General features: G+C 44.1%; 1 protein-coding gene across 4 annotated transcripts in view; it reads left to right on the forward strand.

Annotated features, from left to right (window-relative positions):
* The first annotated feature begins 1,241 nt into the window (after positions 1-1,241).
* Positions 1,242-23,302, forward strand: part of casc3 (casc3 exon junction complex subunit) — a 32,974-nt gene continuing 10,913 nt past the window's right edge. For 2 of the 4 annotated variants that reach the window (XM_038778659.1, XM_038778660.1), the window contains exons 1-6: positions 1,242-1,415; positions 10,050-10,077; positions 10,640-10,692; positions 13,436-13,588; positions 17,738-17,889; positions 22,168-22,344. In XM_038778659.1, coding sequence (XP_038634587.1) covers positions 1,269-1,415; positions 10,050-10,077; positions 10,640-10,692; positions 13,436-13,588; positions 17,738-17,889; positions 22,168-22,344 — 710 coding nt within the window. In that variant the 5' untranslated portion in view covers positions 1,242-1,268. Of the gene's footprint in view, positions 1,416-6,008; positions 6,027-10,049; positions 10,078-10,639; positions 10,693-13,435; positions 13,589-17,737; positions 17,890-22,167; positions 22,345-23,302 lie in introns of those variants that run through there. The other 2 variants (XM_038778662.1, XM_038778661.1) reach the window with 2 other exon arrangements.

The raw sequence follows: 23,302 nt of genomic DNA on the forward strand, positions 1-23,302 counted from the left end.
CCGGTCCCGGCTGACGTTCTCAACTTATAAGTCGGTCGTGGCCGGCTCTCTTAAAAGCTGGTCATGGCCATTGGGCGCTTCTCCCGCGATCGAGAACGCCATGACCGATCACTCTGCGACCCTCCCGAAGCTTGCCCGCTACCCACCCGTGGGCCATGACCCACAGTTTGAAAAACTCTGGTCTAAAGGATTAAGAACGAGAGGGCACACATTTGTACTGATTTGCAAAAGAATCAAATGCGATGTGAGAAAAAGATGTACACACAGACAGTGGTTGGGGCCTGGAATGCACTGCTTGGAATTGTGGTGGAGGCAGATTTAATGGAGGCATTAAACAATTACTTGAATATAAGCAATGTGAAAAGGTAGGAGTTGCTCCTTTGGAGAGCTGGTGCAAGCATGATGGGTCAAATGGTCCCCTTCTGCGCTGTAATAATTCTGTGATTTATTTAATAAGTTTACATTGTGTCATAATATCCACTCATGTATATCATGAGATGCAGAGAGGCGATGATTGACACACAGGGTAACCAATGAACACACACGGCACAGAACAACCAATCACCACCACTATAAAGTTCACAGGGCATTGAGGCTCTCCCTGTCTCACAGGACATGGCTAGGGAGATAGTCGCAGTGCGCAGGCCAATGAACATCATCACCAGGTGGTAGAGAGCTAGTCTGGTCAAGCCAGTAGGAGGTTATCCGTTAGGTTAATAGAGTGTCAACCCACAGCAGATTATGTACAGCAATCAACAGGTTCAATAAAACAGTGTTGGACTATCTCCTGTGTCAGAAGCCTGTTTATCGTTTTACTGCATCCAGTTGCAGTCGATGTTAGACCAACACTGATAACACATCACACTGTATTTCAGCATACTTTATTTTTAGTTGGATCCCTCTTAAGGGATGCATTTATGTTTGATGGCCCTGAGGCAACCCTGCCCAGAATCCACCTTCTTGTCTTTAAACGTTTAAAGCAGGGCGCAGTCTTCACCTGGGAGAGTGGGGCTGGGATCTGTCATTTTGAAACTCCGTGAAGACTACAATTCCCGGGATGCTCCGGGCGGTGGCCAGTGAGACTGGCGCCTGCCGGGCATTCTGGGAGTTGTAGTTTTACTGGGCTGACCACACCCCAGAGGGAGCGCTTTGCTGCCCCCACAACTGCCGGGAGTTGTAGTCCGCCTCCCACGGCGGTCTTCCCGCCTACAACCCCCGACGCGCATCGCGCGCGCCGAGGGCCCTTCCGGTCGCCTGCAAGCGGCAAGATGGCGGACAGGAGGCGGCGACGCGCGTCTCAGGACACGGACGAGGAAGATGAGGATGTGCCCCGGTCGGAGGTGGAACCCGCTCCCTCCGTCCCTTGCGTCTTGGACTTATCCGGCGTCCAGGCTCGCGAGGCCGAGTCTGAGTGTGTGAGTGTTCCCGGGCGGGGGAGTCAGCCGGCGGTGGGGAGAGCGGGCCTAGGGAGGGGGAGAGGGCTCCAGGGTCCAACCTGTGGCCGGCCTTTGGCTCCAGTCTGGAGGCAGAAGTGGGCGACCCTTGCTTGGCAAGCGTGAATACTTCAATTCGTCGCTTGTTCACTGACCCAAATATAATCTGGAGCTTATTGTATTTGTTCAAACGGTTAGGTTGAATTTGACGTGTAGCAGGTTTCAGGATGGCGAGCCTGACATCAGTGATGGGGAAGCTTTTAGAAAAGATACTGAGTGACGTGATGTATGCACATTTGGAGGGAAATGGACTAGTGACAGGCAGCATGTACCGGGAAGGTCACCTCGCACCAACTTGATTGAGTTTTTTGAAGAGGTGACAAAGAAAATTGATACCCACTGGGTGTAGTTTATGTGGTAAGTTGTTTGACAAGGTTCTGCATGACAGACTGATCCAAAAACTGAAATCACATGGGATTCGGGGTGGGCTGGCTCGATGGATACAGAACTGACTTGGTTCTAGAAGATGGAGAGCAGCAGCGGAAGAGTGTTTTTCTGAATGGAGAACTAGCTAGATGTGTTCCGCAGGGATCGGTGCTGGGACTTCTGTTGTTTGTAGTATATATAAATGATCTGGAGGAAAATGTGGGTGGCCTGAATAGTAAGTTTGCGGATAACACAAAGATTGGAGGAGTTGCTGATAGTGCCAGGGATTGTCAGAATATACAACAGGATATAAATAGATTGGAAATTTGGGCACAGAAATGGCAGGTGGAGTTTAATCTGCACAGATGCACGGTGGTGCATTTTGGAGGATCAAATCTAGGTATGAATTGTACTGTAAATGGCAAAACCCTTAGGAAAATCGACATACAGAGGGATCTGGCATGCAGGTCCACAGTTCCCTAAAAGTGGCAACACATGTGGTCAAGGTGAATAAGAAGGCAGATGGCATGCTTGCCTTCATGAGCCGGGACATTGAGTACAAGAGTTGGGAAGTCATGTTGCAGCTATATAAAACCTTGGTTAGGCCGCATTTGGAGTATTGCGTGCAGTTCTGGTCACCACATCAGAAGGACGTGGAAGCTTTGGAGAGACTGCAAAGAAGGTTCACCAGGATGTTGCCTGATCTTGAAGGTGTTGGCTATGAGGAGAGGTTGAATAAACTAGGACGAAAGAGAAAATGCTGGAAAATCTCAGCAAGTCTGGGAGAGAAAAGAGCTAACGTTTCTAGTCCGATGATTCTTTGTCAAAGCTTTGTGAGCGTTGACAAAGAGCCATCGGACTCAACGTTAGCTCTTTTCTCTCCCTACAGATGCTGCCAGATTTGCTGAGATTTTCCTGCATTTTCTTTTTCGTTTCAGATTCCAGCATCCACAGTAATTTGCTTTTATTGAATAAACTAGGATTGTTTTCACTGAAAAGATGGAGGTTGAGGGGTGACCCGATAGAGGTCTTCAAAATTATATGAGGCATAGACAGGGCGGATAGTCAAGAGATTTCTTTTAAGGGTGGAGGTGTCAATTACAAGGGGGCACAGCTTCAAAGTGGCAGGGAAAGTTTATGGGAGATATGTGGGGTACGTTTTTCACGCAGAGTGGTGGAAACAGACACATTAGCAACATTTAAGAGGCATCTGGATGGATACATGTATAGGGAGGAAATAGAGGGCTACGGACTGAGTAAGTGCAGAAGGTTTTTTTTTAGTTAGGGCACCATGATCGGCACAGGCTTAGAGGCCGAAGATCCTGTGCTGTACTTTTCTTAATACTTTGAGAGTGATGGGAGGTTTAATCCAGTCCCTTTTTGAAGCCTGGAGAGAGACCCAGCAAGCTAGAACTCTGGTTTGTGAATCTTGTGTTTTGCCTCATTGTATGATGGTTGTTAGTCTGTTATAAATGGAGCTTTGCCCTCACTCGGGGTGGATCAAAGCTGCTGAGGCTTGTACATGAATGAAATGGCAGTCTGTCCGTTTTCTGGGCAAGGCACGCATTCTTCCACCCCGACTGCAATGAGTCTCGCGTTGTGTGCTTGCGTTCCAAGTGTTGTCACCTCTCTCCACAGGCTTTTATTCCAACAGACGATGACTTGCTGATCTCGGATATGTTACTGGGTTTAGGCTTGAGGAAACATGGCACTATTTCTAGTTATATTCATATCACAATTGAGCGGTATTATGAAGGGATTCGGAAATGTCTTGTTACTTTGGTCCATTAGTTGCACCAGCTGACCATTTATGGATGAAAGCTGGAATGTTACAAAATGAATAAATTTGTAATAGTTTGTGGCAGTAGCATGGTTTGTTACTGACAGGTTACAGTTACTTGCATGTACTCATAAGAGTTGTTAAAAGGATGTCTTTTGGAAATGTGTTAAGTTTTCAAATATAAATAATTTTTAACTGACAATTTCTGCAGATAGTCCATTTGGATGTAAGATTGGCCTGTTAATGTCTGTTTAATTGGCCTGAAAATTGATTTTATTGCAGTAGCTTCGATAAATGCCTTTTAAAATGCATTAATTTTCAGAAACAAATGTATAAACTTAATTTCTAGTTACCTATTGATGTATTGTAATGTGGTCTACGAATGTGATGATGCACATTGGACACCTAAATATAAAATACATAATTTTGTGACTGGGTTTGTCCCTATTAAAAGTATATAAGCTTGGAAGAAACTGTGGTTGCAGTCTAAGGCAGTAAGAATCAACATGGAAAATGTTAAAATCTACTGTTCCATCTGCATCTGAAAAGAGAAATGTTTTGAGTGGGAGCCCTTTGTGCAAGCAGACAAAGTAAAGGCCAGTATAACTTCATACAAGATTGACCAAATCCAAAGAAAGGAATGAGCAACAGCTAAATGGTTGAAAATACAATCAAACTAGCTGTAAAAGAGTAGCTGATGGTTTAATAATAGTTAAACATTGAAAAAGCTGGAAAGCAGTGTAAAAGGCCTGGGACTGGACAGGCATGATGCGGGAAAAATGTTCCTGATGTTGGGGATGTCCAGAACTAGGGGTCACAACCTTCGAATAAGGGATAAGGCATTCAGGACTGAGGTGGGCCCAGTTCGTTGGATGTATTCAAGAAGGAGCTGGATGTGGCCCTTGCGGCTAAGGGATCAAGGGAGTATGGAGAGAAAGCGGGAATGGGATACTGAATTTGTATGATCAGCCATGATATTGAATGGTGGTGCAGGCTTGAATGGCCTACTCCACCTATTTTCTACGTTTTTATGTGTATAGGTTATCTCATTAAGTCAACCATGTTGTTTTGAGGTTGTCTCAAAAGAGGCATAAGTGGCTTACTGTCCTTTTCTTCAGTTAAATGAAGGCTCTGGACAAAAAACAGCTTCTTCCCCTCTGTTACCAGACCCCTAAACAACCCTCTTATGTACTGATCTGACTAATACTGCACTCCTGTATGCTTCACCCGATGTCTGTGTCTATGTATTTACACTGTGCACCTTGTGTTGCCCTATTGCATTGTTTTTTCTTCATGTACTAAATGATCTGTTTGAGCTGCATGTATGAAATTACTTTTCACTGTACTTCGGCACACATGACAATAAACAAATCCAATATTTTTACGCTGAATGCTGATGGACTTGCTGCGTATTTCCAGCACTCTGTTTTTATTTTGGCTCATTTCTTTTTGGTTTCAGGATAAAACAATAGGACTTTCAATACTGCATGCCCAAGCATTGAGATATTTCGGCTGATATTGAATATGACAAATCATATAAAAAGCCTTCACAAGTGGGCAGCTCGGTGGCACAGTGGTTAGCACTGCTGCTTCACACGCCACGGTCCCTGGTTTGATCCTGACTCTGGGTCGCTGTCCGTGTGGAGTTTGCACATTCTCCCCGTGTCTGCGTGGATCTCACCCCCAAAGCCCAAAAAGATGTGCAGTGTAGGTTGGTTGGCCACGCTAAATTGTCCTTAATTGGAAAAAAATGAATTGGGTACTCTAAAGTTGTAAATTAAAAGTCTTCCCTTCATGTTTTCTACTATATGTGGGTACAGTCAATCCATATGCTTGCTTTTTTTCCGTTTTATTCTCTGCAGGGTTTAAGACGAGCTCAATAGTGATGTATGGATGATAACAGGGTGAGAGTTACTAAGCATTATGATATCATCAAACAGTTTAGTCTTTATCTTTTTGATTTAATATCTGTTATCACCAGTGGCATCATCAGAGGGTCTGCCTTGTGTGAAGGAGATAAAATAATGTACTGTGGTAACAACTTGAGTTACTAAATTAATGATTTGTCGCTGTTCAGTTGTCCAGATTCTCATGGCTATAGCATTCCCACCCCTTGCCCCAGTCCAAAGTTGTCACTGATAGGGACTTTACCTAGAACTGGGAGGTCAGCAGCCCTAGAAAGAGTATTAACTTACACTTTTAAAACTGGTAAAAGGCACTGATGCTGAGACTTCTTGTTTAACAGGTAAATCTAGTGTATATTTCATGTTGCAATGATTTGTTTTTCTTGTAATTTGTTGCATCTGTAGAAAATACACGAAGATAACAAATTGGTCACAGGACAAATCCCAGTAGTATGGAAGGAGGTCTTTTAAAAAGTGCCTATGGTAATTGTCCCCTTACTCTTACAGTTACTGCTCTTTGTATCTCTTGTGTTTGTAGAAAACGTTGGAATAAATTATGATTACGGTTCTAAACCATCCAAGCTCCTAGCAAAGAGCTGGTTGTTGCATCTAAAGATCGAGTGTTAGAGTTGGGGAGAAGACAGCAAGATCAACTATGAATTCTATTTCTAATATAATATGATAACAGGAATCTTCCACTTTTTAAGATCGCGACGTTGCCACATTAGCTCAAGTTGCTAACCCTACTACTTCTGCCCACATTTGGTTGGCTGAAGGTTTCTATGATCTTTGGCTAATTTGACTTGGAAGACTTTCACACAGGACTGTGTGCCAAGCTGGATAATTTGAAAACCATTGGATTAAGAACCAAACAACATTACTACTTCTTGTGTCAGGAGGAGTTGTTTTCAATGTGGAGTGGACACCAGACCAGAATTAATAGCCCTAACCACAGAACAGTGGGAGATGAGTGGTCATTTTAATTGCGCTGACTTTAATTGGGCTTGCAGCGTTATATGGAACAAACTGGTCTTCACTGGTCAGTTTCTCATTGGATACAATTTACATTTTCGGATTCTGCCAGATTGGCAGGCAGGTCCATTTGAATTATATGGACGAGAGACTTTTGCAAGTTCTGCTCTTAATGCCACGTGTTTTCTTAGAATCGTCGATGGACAACTTTGAAGATTGTGGTTAAAGGATGTTCCAAAGCAGAAGCGCTCCCAACAAGCTCAATAAGAGGGGAAGAAAATCAGTATTCATTGTTTCGCTTAATTCAGGCCAATTCTAGTCTGCCTAGATTTTTCACCATTAAAAGTGCTTCTTATGATGGAACACCAACAGTCTAATCAGCAATGCAGCAGGTTTACTGTGCCAAAATCTTCCGGGCAGTCTTCAAATCTTGCTGTTTCTGTGCTGTGAGTTGCTGTGCCTGGTTTACCATAATTCTTTAAACCTCTTGCTCCAATCAGTTTGCAAATATACCCATGAGACTTTCCTGTAATGCAAAATATGGCTTGGAGACTCTAGATATGTATTTTGTACAATAATGTTCTGTAAGGCTTGTATGTTTTCAGTTCTTGACTCTTGCATTGAATCTGCAAGAATTCCATATTGCACTGGACTCTCAAAAGATCTGTTGAATATTTCTGTATGAGTAAGGGATCCAAGAGAAATTGTTTTTTGAGACCCTGCAAGTAAACCGTTTACAGCTTTAGCAAAACAAAACTTTTAATTGTTTTTTGTTCTAAGGCCAGTTATCAATGATAAATCAGGAATGTTTCCTTAAATAATAAATGAAGCAAAGTTTGTTGATGGTGAATACTTAGTAATATAGGATAAAATGTGCCTTCTCTTGCAGCATTTATGTAGTGAAGTTATTAATTACATTTTTTGGTTGGTGTAACATTTGTGCTTGGACAGGTTTTGCTACATGTTTATTTATCAAAACACGTTGAGTATAGAAAGGTACTGGCTGCTGGACTTCAATGTACACTCCAAACATCGCCACTCCTGGACTCGGGAGCACCTTTACCTTCAAGACCTCCAACATAACGTCGGCAAACCCCAGCCAGAATCCCCCAAGCTTCCGACAGGCCCAAAACATGTGAACATGATTTACGGGCCAACCCACGCACTGCCCACATCTATCCTCCACCCCTTCAAAAAAACCTGCTCATCCTGGCCAAAGTCACATATGCCCTGTGATTCACTTTGAACTGAATATGGCTAAGCCTAGCACATGCCGAGGATGCATTCACTCTTCAGAGCCTCCTCCCACACCCCAGACTCCACCTCCCTCTCTAACTCTTCCTCCCACTTGCGCTTCACTACCCCTATCGGGGCTCCCTCCCAATCCATCAACTCCTTATAAATTGCCGAAACTTTACCCTCACCTACCCCTGTTTTTGACACCACCTTGTCCTGTAGCCCCTGGGGCGGCAGGTGAGGAAAGGATGGTACCTGCTTCCGGCAGAATGCCTCACCTGCAAATACCGGAACCCATTCCATGTGCAATTCAAATTCCTCCACCAAACCCTGCAAGCTTGGAAAGCTGCCCCCCAAAGAATAGGTCCTCAAACTGCTAAATCCTTGCCCGTTGCCACCCCCGAAACCCCCCTTCCAGCCCCCCTGGTGCAAATTTGTGATTCCCGCAAATCAGTGCCCAGACCGAAGCCTCCTCCAGCCTCTGGTGCTGCCGCCACTGTCCACACACCCTCAGATCCACCACCGGAGTACCTGGCCAACGAGAACGGTAAAGGTGCCGTCAACAATGCCCCCAAACACTTGCCTTTATAAGAGGACGCCTCCATCAGTTCCCATACCAATCCCTCCTGGATTCTGAAACACAGCCAAGAACCTCGGGAGCACCGTCATCTTCACTGATTGCACCCATCCCGCCAGCGGGAGCACATCCCACCTCCTGAAATCCCTTTCATCTGTTCCACCAACTGCGCCAGATTCAACTTGTGCAACTGCTCCCTTCCCCACGCCACCTGAATACCCAAATACCGAAAGCTCGCCCCCACTACTCTAAATGACAACTCCCCCAGACTCTTCTCTTGCCCCCTCGCTTGAATCGGAAAAACCTTGCTGCTCTTCATATTCAGTTTGCATCCTGAAAACCAGCCGAACTCCTCCAATATACCCATAATCCCCCAGTACCTTCCAACGGGTTTGAAATGTAGAGCATCAGATCGTCCTTGTGCAGTGAGGCCCTATGCTCTCCCAACTCCACCTGCACTAAACCCCCCCCCCCCCCCCCCCCCCCCCCGCCGAGAGTCGACATCCCTGCCTCGACCCCCGGTGCAGCCTGAAATATGACAAACTCGCCCAATTCATTCGTACACTTGCTACCGGCGCCTGGTACAACAACCAGACCCAATCCACAAATCCTTGCCCAAACTCAAACCGCCCCAGCACCTCCCACAGATAGTCCCACTCCACCCGGGCGAAGGCCTTCTCTGTACCCATGGCGACCACCACCTCCACACTTTGTCCCTCTGGGGGCATCATTGAAACAATTAACAGCCGCCTGATGTTGGCCGACAAATGCCTCCCCTTAACAAACCCCGTCTAGTCCTCCCTCAGCACACAGTCCTCAATCCTTTAGGCCAGCCTATAGGATCCACACTACTCGGTTCCTTATACAAATGTCAGTTTTGACCTTTAAGTATGAGGCTTGGATAAATATGTTAAAATGTGATTTGAAATTGTGTTAGATTTTTCATGCTTTTTATTGTTCAGTGAAATATCAGTCTTTAGGTTTTCACTCTAGGATTGAACTTGATGTGCGTTTTAAAGGCAATATGCACAGCACAGGAGTCGGTTGGTTTTGTTCTGTGGTAGAGGTGTAATTTGTGTAGAATCGTTTACTGAACCTGTGAATTACAGGGTGATGAAGAGCTTTTGGATAGAACTTGTGCTGACTGCAAACCATATGCTTACAGGTTTGCTGCTTCCATTTCCATGCTATGGTGGGATGTTTTTTCATGTTTTGCGAGACTTGCTGATTTGTAATGTTCTGTGCCAGCTAAGGATCCCAGCAGTTGAGGGGGAACCAGTAGGGGGTGGGGAGCATAAACCTCTTGTTAGTCTTTGTTCCTGAGTTAGATACGTATGCGTTGGCAATGGTGAAAGTCTGGTGGCAAGTATCAACTACAGATAAAATTTCTGAGTCACGGATCACAGGACACATAAACATAATTTTAAAAAAAAGAAATTATCAGGGGCAGCATGGTGGCGCAGTGGGTTAGCCCTGCTTCCTCACGGCGCTGAGGTCCCAGGTGATCCCGGCTCTAGGTCACTGTCGGTGTGGAGTTTGCACATTCTCCCCATGTTTGCGTGGGTTTCACCCCCACAACCAAAAAAAGATGTGCAGGCTAGGTGGATTGGCCACGCTAAATTGCCCCTTAATTGGAAAAAATGAATTGGGTACTCTAAATTTATTTTTAAAAACAAAATTATCGTAGGATGGATACTAATAAAAGTTTGTTTCTTTCACAGGAGAGTGAAGATGGCATAGGTGGTGATGGTAAGTACCATGGCTACACACAAGCTTGTTGGTTTCAGCCAAAATTCATTGCGCCATATTAGGGCATCACCTCAGGTACTACCTTGTCCTTCCTTACCTAATTTGGAAAGCAATTCTCCTAATTCAGAAAGCAATTCTCCTAATTCACTGAGATTCAGTTTCCAAATAATTTACCTTTTTATGAAAGGCAACTCTTTGCCTGACTGTCCAAATGCACTGACTAATGCTGGGATATGGACCCACAGGCAGTGGCAATAAATGTTGGCCGGTAGCTTTACAATTGTGGGGAGGTCTTGGAATGCATCCTGATCCTGTCCTCATTCACACTTTGCAGCAGAAAACATTGTGTGCTGGTCAGCACTACTCGCCTTTCTCCTCCTCCCCCTCTCCCTCCTCTCCCCTCCCCCCATAATCACCATTATGTTGTCTTGTTACGAATAGGCTGTTGGCTTAAATAAAGAAACAATGATTGATTCTATGTTCATTTTCTTGGTACTGTTGTAATATAGTGCAGTACTTTACTTTGATTACAAATTTGCTAATTTTTGTTCTTTAATTTCAGCTGTTGTGCTTTCAGACTATGAAAGTACTGAAGAGAATGGTTCTCAGAAATCTGTAAGTCCAGCAATTGATAACTGCAAGGCCCGGAGCCGTGTACTAGGAGCTTTGTACCATTCCTGTGCTAGTATTGGCAGGTGGTATTCTGTGAATATTATACTTGTGTTGCCGATGGCAATGCAAGAGTCCTGTTGCTGTGGTGAAGGTACAGTACTGTACTTTGCCATACCTGTACTGGTAATATGGATGTTACCATTCTCATTTAATGGCAAGTACTGCCGGTTGCCAAATTTGCAGACTTCTTTTTGGTTTCCATTATTTTTGTGTGTTGGCGTGAGTGGCAATAGTTAGAGTGGTCCTGTGGTGCATTCGCCTTCCACCAATTGGTTGCACTTTGCATGTGCACTCTTCTCTCCCTTCTCTCCTGGCTCTTATGCTGTAGCTCCTGTTCCTGAGCCCTGCTTCTCACCCGAGCTTCTTTCTGTCTTTCTCTCCCTTGGTGAGAAATTGCCTCTTAATTTGATTTCTTTGAACCTGCTTCCTTTCTTCCATTCCTGGCAGCCTGTTTTGTCTGATGTCTCCCGAGTGGTCTCTGCTGTTGTTTTGGCTTCTCTCGCATCTTTTTTGATGAGCTTGCCTGTCTCATCTCTTCAGGTTCATTTTGGCTTGCTTCCATGCAGCATCTCAGCTGCACTTGCCTCTGATCTTTTTTACAAGATCTACCTTGTTCTGCTCTTGATTCTTATTTCGTTTGGCAATCGGAAGTATGGTCAACAACTTGGATTTGAGTATTCCTCCCTGTCTGTGTAGATACGAAAATAACTTCATCAACAGATTTTATATTGTGTTTTTTGTATTTTACCTGTATGATTTGTGTAAAATAGAGGTTTTGATGTAATGTTAAATTAATGGAATGTACGCACTCAGAGCAATGACGTTAGTGTCAGAAATGGTGGTTCTACATGAGTACTGTTTGGAGGTGGCAGGGGAATTATCCTTCGATAAGATGGCAGGCAGATGCAATTTGTAGCAGTATAACATAACCTGAGCTAATATGTGATGGAAAATTTCACGACAGGTACATTTTATATTTAAAATCATCTCATATATTGCCGGATGTCCCTATTCCATGAGCTTTAACTGTACAAATGTAACTGGACATGTGTTCAGAGACTGATGGGGAGGAGGAAGGAAAAGTGCTGGCTTACTATTGAACAGAAGAACAATAAAAGCATTGTGCTGTATCGTGAATGAGCATTTTGTCAGTTGTATGTACAGTGTGAATGTTCGGCTATATTGTCTACTAGCTTCCAATCCGCTAAATCTCTTATTTTAAACTAAAATGCAAACAGTGAAACAAAGTTTGGAATACTGTGAAATAAATACCTGTTGCTCCCAGCACATACGTTCCTGTATTGCTTGGTGAGGTATTTGCAGATTAATGTTGTCATACCACAGCTCACATTTTCTAGAGACAAAAATTAGTCATAAATCTTGCTGCTGCAATTGGACGGTCAGGCTCGGATGCATCACGCCTCACTAATCTTGCCTGGTTACTGTTTTAGTTCACACATGAACAGTGACTACTGAAGGGAGGTGCTTGTCTGAGGATTGCTGGCACCAATAGAAGCCACTGCAAGTCACTATGGAGTAAATGTGCGGGGGGAGAGAATAAAGTGCCTTTTCTGGTTTGTGGAGGGAGGGGATCTATTAAATTGTCTTGATCGTAATGGCATTGAACGTAAATGATATTCATCTTATCATATCACGTTGTATTATGTACGTGAAATGTTCTTTGACGGCAGTTACCCCGCATTATTCTTGCACTGAGTCACTTCTAATACCAGTGTCCTTTAGGCATGAATATTTTCATAATTATTTTTATAATTAGAATGTAATTCATCCATTAATATATTGTGCATAAAGATTCATCATTTGATTTGTGCAACTGGCAGAGAGTTAGCAGTATTCATAATTTAATGGGTTTCTCTATTTTTTGTTATGGTACAAATGTGTTGACGGACAAGGCCAACTGCACAAAAATGTGGCTGACCCAGATTTCCTGCAGTCCTTTTTTAAAAATAAATTGAGTACCCAAACCTTTTTTTCCAATTAAGGGGCAATTTAACGTGGCCAATTCACCTACCCTGCACATCATTTTGGGTTGTGGGGGGTGAGACCCACACAGACATGGGGAGAATGTGCAAACTCCACATGGACAGAGACCCAGGGCTAGGATTGAACCTGGGTCCTCGGTGCCGTGAGGCAGCAGTGCTAACCACTGCGCCACTGTACTGCCCCATCTACAGTCCTACTAGGACTATCAATTTTGTTTGCCCCAACATCTATTTGATGAAGTAATTCCAGAGCATTTGTCTGTTTATCTCGTGGCATTATTCTGTTTATCACTGTTTTAAGGCCACACTGTGTTCTGTCAGAATCGGTCATTCCTCAAACTTTGCCTTCAGCAGCCAGCTTGCAATCTTTTCTTAACGCTGTCAAGCTGAGCAAAGTACAGCTGCATCACGGCGCCGAGGACCCGGGTTCACTACTGGCCCGGGTCCCTGCCGAGGCAGTTTCCACATTCTCCTGTATCTGCGTGGGTCTCACCCCCACAACCCAAAACGATGTGCAGGGTACGTGGATTGGCCACGCTAAATTGCCCCTTAATTGGATAGAAATGAATTGGGTACTTTGAATATAAAAAAAAGTTAATTTGCCATGACCATGTAAAATGTTTGATTTGAATTGGTTGAGGTGTGTCCTTTGTTACCATTGCTTAATAAATCTTTGTCTACAGGGAGATGAAGAGGAAGGTGAATATAGTGACGAGGAAGTTCCAAAGGAGGAAATAAAATCAGGCAATGCAGTGAACGAAAATGAATCGTCCAAAGAAGGAAAACCTGAAGAGAAGGGAGAGATTACTGGAGAAAGACAGAGTGGCGATGGGCAGGTAACAAAAAGTGCCACAGTTTTTTTTTCTGACATGGACCGGGTGCAGATTTGAATCTTGAATAAACCTAATAGAATTAGGGGAATTTATTAGTTTTAATAATGTTCGCAGGAAGAGTGGAAAGAGATGTAGGATGGTAGAGGGGTACAGGCATTCATCGACAAAATAATTCAAAGCTTGTATTTTTATAGCACTTCTTCTGTTTTCTTGGAAAGATCTCAACCTCCTTCCCAACCAGGGCATTATTTCGTGCTATCAGGATTTGTCATGTAGGCAAACACAATTTGGCCAGTTAATCCATTTTTGGTGGCCTTGAGGGACCAATGTTGGCCAAGATTCTAGGAGAACTTTTTTCTCAATAGAGATGTAGAATCTTTAACATCCACTGGAACAGGCAGAAGGACCTCAGTTTTGAAGCTTGATCGTTCATGACACAGCACTGTACTGAGTTATTACCCTACATCATGTGCTGAATTCTGAATAAAGCTGCAAGCTTCTCTCTCCAAGGTAAGAGTGCTGAAGAATCGTCCGTTTACACAGTTAGAATTTCAAGGCACGAGGAAGAAGAAGAATGACCTATAAATTTTGAAATGGAATTCAAAAGAGATGGGAAATAAAATCAGGAACTCCTTGATTGCTATCTTGATGTAACCGTTGAATGTAGAAGTTGTAAAGCCAGAAGCTCAATGTTAAATTGCTAGACTCAAGCAGCTACTGTGAAGGTCTATGTTTAGCACATCTTCAAGACGGCCATGCCTCTCTTTTTAAAAAAAAAAATATATTTTTATTCAAATTCTCAACATTTTGACAAAAAATAAAATCAACTCCGACACCACTCCCCCTTGATGGCAATCAGATACGCAAAATGTAAGATAAACAAACCCGATCTCTCGTGGAACTCCTTATCTGCCCCTCTCAGAGCATATTTCACCTTCTCCAAATCCAGGAACTCCATTAGATCCCTCAGCCACATCAAGGCACAGGGACAGAAGCTGACCTCCACCCCAACTGGACCCGCCTGCAAGTGATCAACGAGGCGAAGGCTAAGATGTCTGCACCCATCTGCAACTCCGGCCGGCCTGACACCCCAAATATGGCCTCCATGGATCGAGCTCCAAATCCATGTGCAAAACCTCAGACGTCATGCTGAAAAACATAGGACGGCATGGTGGCGTAGAGGTTAGCACTGCTGCCTACGGCACTGAGGACCCGGGTTCGATCCCAGCCCCGGGTCACTGTTTGTGTGGAGTTTGCACATTCTCCCCGTATCTGAGTGAGTTTCACCCCCATACCCAAAGATGTGCAGAGTAGGTGGATTGGTCACGCTAAAACCGATCCCCAAGCCATGTCCGTCTTACATTGAAAGGTTGATGTTGAGGCATTGCAATGTCCTCGGTGTGTAAAGTGTGCTACTGAGCATTTGGTTCAGGAAGATGCCAAGTATAATGCTACTTTGTACTGAGTTATCTAATGACACAGAAGTAGAGGAGTACAGGTATTCATCAAAAAAATAATTTAAAACACGTTTTTAAAAATAAATTTAGAGTACCCAATTCTTTTTTTTTCCCCAATTAAGGGCAATTTAGCGTGGCCAATTCACCTACCAGGAACATATTTGGGTTGTGATCTACGCAGACACAGGGAGAATGTGCAAACTACAGGAAAACTGAACCGGGGCCGGAATCAAAGCCACATTCTCCGTGCCGTAAGGCAGCAGAGCTAGCCACGGTGCCGCTCCTTAAAGCTTACATTGTGACTTCTGCTTGTGACCATGGAGTGATTGGTGACAGAAAAGGGCTCTTTTTATCCAGATCCGGGTGGAATTTTGATGAAAAGGCATAGGTGAATGTTAGAGGAGTAGTTTACCCCTGGAATAGTATGTCTTTTGATCACAGGAGACGTCAGAAAACAGTGAGAGGTTTGGCTGGGAAGTTGAAACAGTCTTGTGCTTCACAGACAGTCTCTTCCAGCATGCAGGGGGGAGAGGGGCAAGCTGTAAGGCCCCAGGTACAGGAACTGCTGACTTTTATCAAGGAGGAATTCCATAAACAGAGGAAAGAAATGCATGAGGATCATGCAAAGGCCATTGCAGAAGCTGTGGCACCTCTGGAGAATATTTTGGAGCAGATGGAGTGGTGTTTGGAGATGCAGGGGTCACAGATTCGGGACATTGAAGGAGTGATCTCGGACCACAGCGATCGTGTGGTGGCTCGGGAGACGGAGGTGGGGCTGAGGGTAAAGGTGGAGGAGCAGGAGAATGCCTCGAGAAGACAAAACCTGCGAATAGTGGGCCTGCCTGAAGGAGTAGAAGGTGTGAGTGCCACGACGTAAGTCTCGAGGATGCTGGCGGGACTGGTGGCGGGAAGGGGTTCTAGATAAGGCACCTGAAGTGGACCGAGCGCATAGGTCTCTGAGGCAAAAGCCTAGAGCTGGGGAGCCGCCGCAGGCGGTGATCGTGAGACTCGATAAATTTGTGGAGAAAGAGTAAATTCTACAGTGGGCTAGGGAGAAGCGTAGCTGCGACTGCGAGGGAAATAACGTCCGGATTTATCAGGACATCGGAGCTGAGTTGGCAAAATGGTGGGCAGGTTTCAACAAGGTCAAGGTGGTGCTGTACCGGCGGCAGATCAGGTTTGGGGTGCTCTACCCAGCGAAATTATGGGTGACGTTCGGAGGCCGGGAGTATTATTTTGAGTCCCTAGAAGCAGCCGAAGACTTAATTAAGGAGCATAAACTGGGGGAGAACTGAGTGGACAATGCTTGGGAACCGGGGTGCTGGCACTAGGTAATGGTCGGGAGCATGTTTGAAGTGGGCGTAGGGATTGGGGGATTTTTGCCTTTTTATGTGGGGCCCCCCACAAAAAATTACGTTTAATGTTGAGATTGTAAGGAGTTGTAGGGGTGAAAAGTTTATGTGGGGATGGATGTTCCCATCCCCCTCCTGTTTTATGGGACTGTTTGTGTTTAACATCTGTTTGTTTGCTTTTGGAGAAGGCTACCTGGAGTTAAGAGAAGTACTTGTTTGGGTGGGGGAGCAGAAGGAGGCCTTCTTCTTTGAACTGAGGAGTGGGGGGGGAAGGAAGAGAGGGAGGAGGAGGTCATTAGGATGTGCCTTTGGGCAGGGGCAGCCGTGCTAGCAGGTTATGCTTGTGAACGGTGAGTTGGTGGGGGAGAAGGCCAAGAGGGGTGCCTGCGGGGAGGGGGGAATCAATTGGGGAGTATGGAGTGAGGCACTGCGAAGGGTAAACGGGACCACCTCTTGTGCAAGGATGAGCCTGATACAGTTTAATGTAGTGCACAGGGTGCATGTGACTCGGGCGAGAATGAGTGGGAATGAGGATAAAAAATCTGTTCAAACTGTATAGTTGTTTGTTAGGAAGAATGTTTCCCGGGGTGTTTATCTGCTGTAACCTACTTTGATACAAGTTTGAATAAAATGCGTTTTAAAGAAAAATAAAGCTAACATTGTACAGCATTTCATCAATTTTCTTCGAAACATCTCAAACTACTTCACAATTAGGGCATTATTTTACACTATCATGACTTACTATGCAGGCAAATGCAGAGGTCATTTTTCCAGTTAATCCATTTTTGGTGACTTTGAGCAAGTAAAGTTGGCCAAGATTCTAGGAGAAATTCTTTTTCAATAGGTTCAGGAAGACCCCAGGTACAGTGCTGGTCTGTACTAAGCTCACGTAGAGTGCTACAATTGAGCTCGGAGCCTCTGAGTTAAGGAGAAAATTGGCCAGGGATCCTGCTTTTCATCTGTATCCATTGACTGCTGGTGAAGTGTATGTGTGAAAGAGCATCACACTAGGACAATACTAGGCTGGACTATGACGCTTGCGTTAGTGTAGCCAGAAGGTACACATTGCCAAACTTTACACAAAGTGTAAGCTATCTGTGGGACTATTATCTGCAACAAGAGATCAATGGCTTCAGGAGAAAAGGAATTTTAACGAGATTTTTAAGAATACATTGGGGCCAATAAAAGCCATACTCAAGAGTGACACCATTTGGCCAAGTTACAGAAACTTGTTGCGGCTATAGCCTTTTAAAAATCAGTATAGTTGAAAGCTGCTTAATTCCTGCCCTGCAGATTGTTGCTTTCATGTCAAGTCATTTTACCTTTCTCCTTTTTTCCTGCAGGAAAGTACAGAACCTGTTGAAAATAAAATAGGTAAAAAGAACAGGCGGCAACTGGACGATGATGAGGATCGAAAAAACCCTGCCTACATCCCACGGAAAGGACTCTTCTTTGAACATGATCTCCGAGGGCATACTGAACCCGAGGAAGTGAGGTTTGTAATGGATAATGTTCCTGCTTGTGCGGTTTAAGCCTGAGCTTTACATGTTCTGGAAAAATTAGGAATCTTAAATTATTGATGTAATGTTCAGGTAACCAAATCACTTTGGGAGAGGGGGCATTCGTGAGGAGAGTGCATTACCCCCTGTGACTAAAACTATAAGATCATCTTGCCTCATTTTGGAGAAAGCAAGTTTAATAATTTAGCTATGTGTCTTCCAGTAAGTACATACTAACCAAAGGATTGAAAATGAATAAGGTATTTCCCATAAAATTCCTGATATGCAGAATAGCTAATGACTGCATGTATTTATACAGTACCTTATGATGAACAAAAAACTTCCCAAGATCCTTCATAGAGGGATAATTGGTTAATAATCAGCACCAAACAAAAGATGCAGATATTAGCTGTTTAGTCTCGAAGCTTAATAAAGGATGGGTTTTAAGGAGAAATTTGGAGGGGAGGAGGTGGTGATGGGGGATGGAGTGGGTGGGGTTAATGGGGAAATTCCAGAGCATGGGGCCTAGGCAGTTGGGGACCTGTTGCAAATGGTGGGCCGAAGTAAAGGCAGGGATACATGAGGCCAGGAATAGTGCGTCCTGGGGCCGTGGGGCAGGGGAGGAAGCCAATGAAGGAATTCTACAAGGAATTATTAAACATGCGAATTGAAATTGAGGTGTTAGTGGACCATGAGCCAGTGGAGGTCAACATGAGCAGTCATGTTGTTTGAGCAGGATTTGGTGGGGGCCTGGATTTGGGTAGCAAAGTATTGGAAGAGTTAATGTTTAGCGAAGCATGGAGTATGGGAGGCCATCCAAGAGGACATTAGAAGACTGCAGTTGGGTCTGGAGGTAACCAAGGCATCAATGAGAGCTTCAGGAGCAACTGGATGGAGGTAGGTGAAGTCACAAAGCTGCGCATAAATAATCTTTATAATGAAGGGGATATGGGTTCATAAATTCAGCTGGAGTTAAATAGAACAATGAGTTTGCAAACAGTCTGGTTCAAACTGAGGTGATGCTTGGGGTGGGGCTGGAGCCTGTGGCATAGCTCAACAGATTGTGATGGGAGCCATAGATGATGGGGTTGCTTTTTCCACTGTTTTTTGGGAGGAAATTGGAGCTCATCCTATGTTAGATGTCAAATGAAGAGTGGGATCCTGCTGCAGGGGGGTTGAGTTGAGTATCGTCAGGAAATGCATAGAAGAACTAACCCCATGCCTTTGGGCGATGCCAGTGGGCAGTATAAAGATGAGAAAGGGGCCAAATAGGTCCCACGGGTAATGAACAGGAATAAAACCCATTGATGAAGATGTTCTGCTAGTTAAGAGTGGAGAAAGCAATGGCAGTTCCAATGAAGTGTAAATCACAGGCTAGTTGTCAGAGGACGATGATATAATTGGCCATGCCAAAGGCTGCTGAGAGGTCATGAAGAAGAAACATGCACCAATGTTACAGTTAGAATATGTAATTTATGACTTGGGACTTTTCAGTGCTCGGGAATGACGGGCATGCAGGAATATTCTAAATTCTGGTTGACATATATTTAGATGGCAACATAAGCAATTATCCAAGCCCTGTAATATTAGTTAATTCACGATCACACCAACAGATGTCTCTCAGCACTTTAAAACCAATGAAGTATTTTGAAGTGAGTGCACATGTTGAGTGCTACTCACTGAGCCACAAGTTTTAGTTTTAATTTTTGAAGTATTTTCTTGAATCTATTCATAAAAATATAGATGTGGAGATGCCGCCGTCGGACTGGGGTGAGCGCAGTAAGAAATTTTTCAACACCAGGTTAACGTTCAACATGTTTGTTTCAAACACTAGCTTTCGGAGCACTGCTCCTTCCTCAGGTGAATGGAGCAGTGCTCTGAATGGAGCATTCACCTGCGGAAGGAGCAGTGCTCCGAAAGCTAGTGTTTGAAACAAACATGTTGGACTTTAACCTGGTGTTGTAAGATTTCTTACTGTAAAAATATAGACATATAGGATTCTCGGGTTGCTTGACAGGGTAGATGCTGAGAGGTGGTTTCCCCTTGTGAGAGAATCTAGGACCAGAGGGCATCATCTCAGACTAAGGGGTTGCCCATTTAACACTGAGATTTTTTTTTTCTTTACAATTTTAGTGTACCCAATTCATTTTTTCCAATTAAGGGGTAATTTAGCTTGTTCAATCCACCTACCCTGCACACCTTTGGGTTGTGGGGGTGAAACCCACGCAAACACGGGGAGAATGTGTAAACTCCACACGGACAGTGACCCAGAGCTGGGATCGAACCTGGGACCTCGGCGCCGTGAGGCAACCGGCCTAACCCACTGCGCCACCGTGCTGCCCTAATTTAAGACTGAGATAAGGAGAATTAGTTCTTGTAAGTAGTGAATCTGGCGAATTATTTACCGTAGGGAGCTGTCGAGACTGGGTCGTTAAGTATGTGCAAGACTGAGATAGAAAGATTTTCAATCAGTAAAGGAATCTCGGGCTCTGGGCATAAAACAGGCAAGTGGAGTTGAGGATGACCAAATCAGTCATAGTAATAATAATGATCTCATTGTAGAGCAGAGCAGACTTGATGGGCCGAATGGCTGACCTCTGCTTCTACATCTTGTGGTCTTCTATTTGTTTCTGTTTTGTGGTTGATCTGTAATTGGTCTTGTGTAGAAATCGACTGTCCAAACACATTGCCATTAATCCATTAATATTTAATTCTATTCACATTTAATCTTTGCCAGAGTGGGCTCAATGAAATGTTTTCTTGACTTCTTACTTTTGCACCTAACCAATGCCATAGAATCATAGAATTTACAGTGCAGTAGGAGGTCATTCAGCCCATCGAGTCTGTACCAGCCCTTGGAAAGAGCCCATGCCTCCACCCTGTCCCTGTAACCCAGTAACCCCACCCAACCCTTTGGACAGTTAAGGAGTAATTTAGCGTGACCAATCCACCTAACCCGCACATCTTTGGACTGTGGGAGGAAACCGGAGCACCCACGCAGACACGGGGAGAATGTGCAAACTCCACACGGACAGTCGCCCGAGTCCGAAATTGAACCAGGGTCCCTGGAGCTGTGAAGCAACAGTGCTAACCACTGTCCCACATGCTGCTCAAACAAAACATGGCTATTATCCAGGGTAATTGATTTATCACACATACATTTAATTGCAAAATTGGCACATTTCAATAAATCAAGCTGCACATAGCAAGTGCAGATATTTGCACCCACAGTATCATTTACTGTGCCATTTGTTATGGGCCAGGGTTTAGAGAACCCCAAAGTGTATCATGGAGTTCACCTGACCCACAACTTTTAATAGATTGTGGTATGGGGAGCACACGGTGTGAATGTGTCTCTAATTCACTTGTCTCTCAGTCCGGAAGAAACGGTCTCGAACACGTTCGTACTTTAGAATATTCTTTATTGCGATCAGGGCAGCCCTCTAGGTATTCCAAAGAACCACCTCTAAGAGTGCCAAAATATTGCTCAAAACATCCTTTCTTTATATGTTTTTTAAGAGGGCTGTCCCTTACATTCACTTGAGCTTGCCCCCATTACAAAGCATAGCTTGTTTTTACCATAGATCCAATACATAATTAACTTGTTATTGCCATAATTTCGATACATGATTTTACAGACTTTGAGGTTATATATTGGCACATGAGTATGCAGTAGTTTTAGCAAAAACAGCAGGTGTTTAGCCACAGTATCAACGGCTCCCACATTTCATATTCCGTCATCCAGCCATCTTCCTTGTTTCTCAAGGCTATTTGGCTTACAGTCATGAGTCGGCTCACGAATTCAATAACAACTCCCTTATTTGTAACTTTCCACTAATGTGTTCCATTAATTCTGGCTTGTTCTAGCTATTAACCCTTGCTTCACATTCTCAACGGCCCACTCTACAGGTGTGGTACAGCACAAATGGAAAAGTATTTTTTAAAGCAAAATAATGTTTATTCCATGAATTCAAGTTAACCTTTTTAAAACAGTGAACATCTTAGCAACCATTAATTAAAATACAACCCTCAAAGAGTACAACACTAAGTAATCTGTAAACTGTCCTTTTAATATCCAGATGGCTGTGAAATTTAAGACTGAATCCTGTAGTGTGTTCATTCCACGGGTGCAGATCATGATGTGCAAAAGATGTGTGGGTTTTCAATATTTATTCATGCTGGTTTGTTTGTGGTTTAATATTAACTGATGTGGTTGTGAAAACCCTGATTGGTTTTGAAGTGGTCAGTGTTGAGCTTTATTCTCCTGTTTACAGACCCAAAGTCCGCCAGCGGAAGCTTTGGAAAGATGAAGGGCGATGGGTGCACGATAGGTTCCAAGAAGATGAACAAGGACCTAAATCCCGAGATGAACTTATTTCCTTGTATGGTTATGACATTCGATCGGACCGAAATCCTGATGAAATAAGGCCGCGAAGGATAAGAAAGCCAAGGTTTGAAACATTTCAGGAATCATTGAGTTTTCGGTGCATTGATGAAATGAAAAGTACAGTACAACTTTAATCCCGCGCATTTCTTTTTCTCAGAGTCCATCGGTTTTAATTCATGTACATTTACTAATATACTTTCTTCTCCCCTCAACTACCATTCTCTTAGTGCCTTCCCCTTACTCCACTAGCCCAAACCCTCCTTTCTCAGCCTGAAACTATAATATGGGGGGGTGTTTGGGGGGGGGGGGGGGTGGATGTTGGGGGTTGCATCAATGTGTAGTTCATAGAGGCTTTGGATGGCTTGAAAGTACAGTAATTGTGGGTGGAAGATCTCTTGTTTAGTAAGTTTGAGAGAAACTGCTTTTGGGAGTTCCTGGACTCGGTCTCTGATGAGGGGAGATACCTGGGCGTTGGTGGCATCAGAAAGAAGCACTGGAGTCTGTCAGCATTTGTTTCTGGGCTGGGGCAAAGTCGTGAGAAGCAAGTCCTACAGCCTGGCAACACTGGGTGGTGGATTCCTGAATGTCTGAAAGCTGGTAATGGGGAGATGGGCAGGTTGCTGATTCTGAGGCAGCTGAGACATCCCGTCTGCCTCGGATGCAGAAATAGCCAAACGGTGGAAGTGCAAATCGGCGGAAGGCAGAGGATAATTTCTGGTTGAGAAGAATTAGAGAATAGAAATTGCTTGGGAATGCAGATCTCCAAGACAGCAAAATCTTCATCTGGGTGCCCAGTTTTTCATCTTTGTTGGAGATGGACTGAGAATTTCTCATGGATAAATAATCAACTGCACCGCCTACCTTGGAGCCCAAAGAAGGAGACCGAGTAAGAAGCAAGTTGAGGCAAGAGGCAGTCCTCAACATGTCAAAAGTGGAGTGAACAGAAGCATGACCTTGCATGCTGTGCATATCCAAGGCTTTATCATTATAGATGTAAATACTTGGATGTTTTTTCTTCATCA

Source organism: Scyliorhinus canicula, chromosome 19, assembly GCF_902713615.1.
Source record: "Scyliorhinus canicula chromosome 19, sScyCan1.1, whole genome shotgun sequence".
NCBI lineage: Eukaryota > Metazoa > Chordata > Chondrichthyes > Carcharhiniformes > Scyliorhinidae > Scyliorhinus > Scyliorhinus canicula.